Source organism: Terrapene carolina, unplaced genomic scaffold (assembly GCF_002925995.2).
Source record: "Terrapene carolina triunguis isolate 2854851 unplaced genomic scaffold, T_m_triunguis-2.0 Scaffold51, whole genome shotgun sequence".
Classification (NCBI taxonomy): domain Eukaryota; kingdom Metazoa; phylum Chordata; order Testudines; family Emydidae; genus Terrapene; species Terrapene triunguis.
The window spans coordinates 1,271,987-1,277,804 of NW_020664402.1; the positions used below are offsets into that span (position 1 = coordinate 1,271,987).

General features: G+C 53.7%; 1 protein-coding gene across 1 annotated transcript in view; it reads left to right on the forward strand.

The window, feature by feature from the left end:
• The first annotated feature begins 315 nt into the window (after positions 1-315).
• Positions 316-5,818, forward strand: part of LOC113407683 (pulmonary surfactant-associated protein B-like) — a 12,375-nt gene continuing 6,872 nt past the window's right edge. The window contains exons 1-5 of the mRNA XM_029912636.1: positions 316-612; positions 1,172-1,243; positions 1,329-1,454; positions 2,331-2,459; positions 4,198-4,231. Of these exons, the coding sequence (XP_029768496.1) occupies positions 316-612; positions 1,172-1,243; positions 1,329-1,454; positions 2,331-2,459; positions 4,198-4,231 (658 nt within the window). The remainder of the gene's footprint in view (positions 613-1,171; positions 1,244-1,328; positions 1,455-2,330; positions 2,460-4,197; positions 4,232-5,818) is intronic.

Sequence of the window (5,818 nt, forward strand, 5' to 3'; positions counted from 1 at the left end):
CCAGGGCAACTCAGTGGGGCGGGTCCCTCACTCCCACAGGGTCTCGCCTCTTCGCGCCGGTGTGTGAGCAAATGGGGCAGGAGGGGTCTGAGCGTTTCTAGTGCCCTGTCCTGGAGCCCAAAGGGCCAGATCGAGCCCCCTGCCAGCAGAAGGACGGATCCCCCAGATCCAACTCTGTTCTGTCCTGGGTCTGATAACGCGCAAGTCACCGCTGGGGTGGGAGGGAGGGATGGATGGATGGCGAGAGGGAGGGACCGGAGGACGGTGGGAGGAAGGGGGGGGGGTGGATGGAGGGACAGACAGAGGGAGCGAGGGATGACTGGACGGAGGGAGGGACAGACAGAGGGATGCAGAGAGGGAGGGACGGGGGAGCGTTGGACGAAGGACGGCTGCCCCAGCACGGAGGCTGTCTGTCCCTGGTGCCGGCCAGGCCCCAGCTGCGTGTCACTAACCGGGCCTTGGCCTCTTTCGTCCCTAGCCCTGGCCGGGAGCCCGCTGGCCCAGCAGGGCTGTGCCGAGGGCCCGACGTTCTGGTGCCGGAGCCTGGCGACGGCCGTGCAGTGCGGTGCGGTGCAGATCTGTGCCCAGGCCGGCTGGAACCAGGCTGCTAAGGCAGGTCCCGTCCGTGCCCCGCAGCCTGCTGCGGTGGGGCTGGGTGAGATGCGGGGGGGCCATTCCCTGCCAGCCGGGGGCTGCGGCCAGGCAGAGGCATGTGCTGTCAGAGCCGCAGGTCCCGGGTTCGGGGCCAGCGGGGAGCCTGGCTAGGGGCAGCCAGCATGTCCCCGAGCCCCGGGGGGCTTGGCCCCAGCCCTGTCCAGGGAGCCCTTGGGAGGCCGGCAGGGAGAGGGTTGAGTGGGGCCAGAACCAGGGTCCCAGGAAGGGGGGTGGCCACAGCTGGCCCTTGGCTTGGGGGGGCTGCAGCTGAGTGGCCCTGGGGCCCCCACAGGAGCCATGGCTGGGGGGTGGGTGGGAGCCGTGAGGCAGGATCTGGGGGGGCTGGTGGCTCAGCCATGAGGCGGGGCGCTGGGGGGTGCCCTAGGCGCGCTGGCCCTGGGCCATGCCCTGCTGACGGGTGTGCGGGGAGAAGGAGGAGCAGCTGGGGCCCCACAGAGGGGCCCTGACCCCAGCCCCCGCCCCCCACTCAGCCCCTGACGTGGTCTCTCCCCCCCAGGAGGACATGTGCGCGGACTGCGGGCAAATCGTCACCATCCTGACCCGCATGGCCAAGGATTCAGCCTTCAAGGTACTGTGGGGAGCCAGGGCTCCTTTCTGCTAGGCCTGGGGGGCGGGCGTTGGCTCTGCCCCACTCACACCCCTTCTCCCCACAGGACAGCATCCAGAAGTACCTGACCCACGAGTGCACCCTGCTGCCCCTGCACACCCTAGTGCCACACTGCCAGAAGGTGGTGGACACGTACTTCACCCTCTTCATCGCCTGCCTGGAGGGGCAGATCGTAAGTGGGACCCGCCTGGCCCCTTCCCCAGGGGGTGGGGGATCCCTATCACTGCCTGACTTTCAGCGCCCAGCCAATCAGATAACAGGGGGGCCCTGCTGCCCTCGCACGATGGCACCATGCCAGGAAATAAAGCCACCCCCAAGGGCTAGCAGCCCAAAGGAGCACCAGCCACACAGCTGGGACATGGGCTGGTGGGGAAACTGAGGCACAGAGGGAGGGGACTTACCCGGGGTCCCAGTGAGTCAGGGACAGAGACTGGGACTAGAACCCAGGAGTCCCAGCCCTGCCTGCTCTACCCCACTAGACCCTACTCCCCAGCCAAGGCCAGTCCTGCTGCCCTGTCCCTTGCTGGACCCACCAGGCACCCGAGCCTGCCCTGGGCTCGCTGGCAGACGCTGTGCCAAGGGGATGGTGACCCAACCCACTGAGCCCCAGTCTTGCTCTGCCGGTGCCCGTGGGCACAAGGGCTGGGCAGTGCTGGCTGGTCACCCCGCCTCACGATGGGCTGGCTGGGGTCACTCTGTCGTGCAGGGGTCTTTCCTCCTGCTAGTCCAGCCTGGCAGACAGGAGAGCAGAACTGGGGCAGATTGGATCAGAATGGGCCCACAGCTGAACTGGGCAGTTCCAGCAGGGGGTGCAGGCAGTGACACCCCACAGCCAAGGGGTTCCCAGTCCCCTGCACCACTGGGATCCGCCCCTCCAGAGGAATTCCCAGCCCCAGGGGTCAGGGCAGTGTCAGAACTCAGGGGGCTCTGCTCCCGTCCTGGGGCCCCTGGGCATTGCTCCCCATTGTGTCACTCGTGGATCCCAGGGCACAAAACCACATCCCCCCTCCGCTCCTCCCGTGTCACTGACCACTGCTCTGCCCCTCAGAAACCCGCCTCCATCTGTGGCAGGCTGGGCCTGTGCCCCACGGACCTGTCGCAGGACCAGAGCCAGCACAAGTGTGTTCTCCAGCTGCTGCAGGGTCTCCGCCTGGACCTTCCCGATGGTCAGACCCAGGTACAGACACCTCCACCCCCTCTGGGCCCAATCCTGACGCCATGTGGGGTCCCTCTACCTACTTCAGCAGAGCTGATGTGCTGAATTCTGGGGGCAGCTCCCCCATACAGAGGGCCAGCACCAGGCCTAGGTGCCCATATGTCCCCTCGTGCCCTGGGTGCCCCATGACACCACACAGTCTGATTCCAAGCCCGTCCCTGCACCATGGAATTGGGCTCCTGGATCCCAGCTTCACTGACAACCCCTGATGACTGACAAGGAAACCCCCCTGGAGCAGTCTGGCTGCCTGAGTCTGCTGAGAGCCTGAGCCCATCACTCTGAGGGGCAGCAGGGAAGCTACCTAGCCTTGAGCTCATAGAGCTGGGTCCTTTAGCTCAAGCAGAGGCTCAGGTTCAATGCCTGCCCTGGGGCATGTGACGGGGGGCCTGGGGAGCCACACTGAAGTTATTCAATTAGGGTGAAGTGCAAAGAATGGGGCAGACGATCCCCAAAGCTGGGGGATATTCCAATACTTAGATTTACCAGCCAGCCCAAAACAGCTTCTGTTATACCTCACCGGTTACCCAGCAGCCAGCAACACAGTTCCCTAAAGCAACCCAGCCTCAGGCCTCCGCCCAGACACCCAAGTCAAATACGATGGGGATTACTGAAAATCTTATTCATCATATAAGAAAGTTCTACCAATCCCAAAGGATCGGACACATCACCTCCCAGGTTAATGAGTATTCCAGATCTTACCCAAATACACGCTACAGCCAATTCTTATTAACTAAACTAAACTTTATTTAAAAAGGAAAGAGATGATTGGTTAAAAGATCAATATACAGACAGAGATGAGAACGGTTCTGAGATCAGATTCATAGCAGAGATGGGGAGCTTTGGAGTTCTCTGAATTAGTCCAGAGGTTACAGTCCAATGTCCTTATTCAGGGTGATCCAGGCGGGACTGGAGAGCTCAGTCTTATGACTTAAGCTTCCCCGGCATGAAGCATCCAGCAGATCTGAGATCAAAAGGATCCAGACCCAAGGGGGTTTTATACAGTTCCTGGCCTTCTCTTGACAGCTCGGAGTCCTTAGGTGAACAATAGACAATCATGGAGACTTGGAAGTAGACCTATTTCCTAAGCATCACCGGTAATTAGCTACACTGATTAACATAAGGCAATTTATCCATTAGGCAGTTGATCACAAACTTTAAAGAGACATCTAGACAATGACATTATTTCACCCAAGATTCATCTAAATCTTAATATTCCCTTTTGATCTCTGAAACAATAGCTATAATGACAGACAGGAACTGTCTGTTTACATGGCTAACATTTCACAAGCGATGAGTACACACATACAATTAGTATCACCTCTAATTCTCTAACAATACAGGGTTGCATTTCAAAGTTCTGGCCTATCTAACATGGAATGGCCCTAATTACCATTCGCATACTTTTCAAACATGTCTCTAAAGGTTGAATTTGGATCATTTATCCTGCAGGATGCTTAACCCTTTCTGGCCATGCGTTACACCCCCAGCGTGAGATTGGTGTAGACGAAGCTCCTGGATACACCTTAAGGACCTCCCAATATTGATATGAGCTGTGTTTATATTGAATCCTTTGTAAGGCCAAATTAGTGATGCATCCTTTGGCTCAAGTTGACAACTTAGTCCATACTCTGTCAAACACTCTAGTGATTTCAGGATTGAGCCTATGTGTTAACTTAACATAGACATCAACGTTTTTCAGAGAGCACTTACTTTGACATTTAACCATGAAGGTGGTGAGGTGTTGTACCTCAGTTTCCCTTTTTGCACAGCAGTCCAAGCTTGTAATGGTTTTTCTGCTGTGGAAAGTTTTAGGATTGTGTATAGGCATTAGTGTGAAACCTCAACATTATTAGGCTTTCTAATACAAAGTGTGTTCTCATTGACCCAAACAGCATAATCATAAGGGTTTCTATTACACAGTATGTTTTCATGTACCACTCTTAACATGTTTGAGGATTTTCCCCATAAGTCATACACATTAGACATTTTTACAGTTTTTGGCATCAGCCATGAGAACTAGTTACAAGAATTAACATTAGTATTAATATTAACATCAAATCTGTCACAAGTGCACAATCACAATCACAATCATGTTTGTCATGCCAAACCTTTTGTTTAGCTACATCATTCTTTAGGTCAGCTTGTTCAATATCCCTTTTGAACCTTTGTAGAGTTCCCTTTACCTCAGGGTTTTCTTAACATAGACTTTTAGTTTAACCACATCCTCAGGGCTTCGGTATTTTAGAGATGAGTGAGGCAAGTCTGTTAGGGCGTTTGCCTTTCAAGGGGCAACTTGCCTTCCTTCTTTTCCCTTTGTAGAGGGTTGAAATTTGAGCTTTCTGGTACACCATAATCTATGGGCTCGCCAGCTATGTGCTTATTGCCAGCCACTATGGGCAACTTTGTTCCTCCCTTGTGAGCTAGGGCATTTGCATGGACAACATGCCTTAAAGAGACACAACCATTTTCTATCATCATGTCCGAACTACAGTTCTACTGCTTTTCAGCTATCAATTTCTGCATCCACAAGGCATCAGATGCATCAGAGCTTACTAAGAAATCACCTGACATATCCAAAAGTGTCTATGGTACTATTTACAAGGCTGCTCTGCTGTGTAACGCCAGGAATCCAGCCTTCCTTTTGAACCTGAGACACAAACTGTTCACTTCCCATTTCAATTCATGAAGCCTCCTTTAAGCTAGCTCCACTGGATTTTTCCAAAGCAAAGTCAGTGGATTCATTTTCATTTGAACAACAAGGAGTCTGGTGGCACCTTAAAGACTAACAGATTTATTTGGGCATAAGCTTTTGTGGGTAAAAACCTCACTTCTTCAGATGCATAGAGTGAAAGTTACAGATGCAGGCATTATATACTGACACATGGAGAGCAGGGAGTTACTTTGCAAGTGGAGAACCAGTGTTGACAGGGCCAATTCAATCAGGGTGGATGTAGTCCACTCCCAATAATAGATGAGGAGATGTCAATTCCAGGAGAGGAAAAGCTGCTTCTGTAATGAGCCAGCCACTCCCAGTCCCTATTCAAGCCCAGATTAATGGTGTTAAATTTGCAAATGAATTTTAGTTCTGCTGTTTCTCTTTGAAGTCTGTTTCTGAAGTTTTTTTGTTCAATGATAGTGACTTTTAAATCTGTAATAGAATGACCAGGGAGATTGAAGTGTTCACTTACTGGCTTTTGTATGTTACCATTCCTGATGTCCGATTTGTGTCCATTTATTCTTTTGAGGAGGGACTGTCCGGTTTGGCCAATGTACATGGCAGAGGGGCATTGCTGGCACATGATGGCATATATAACATTAGT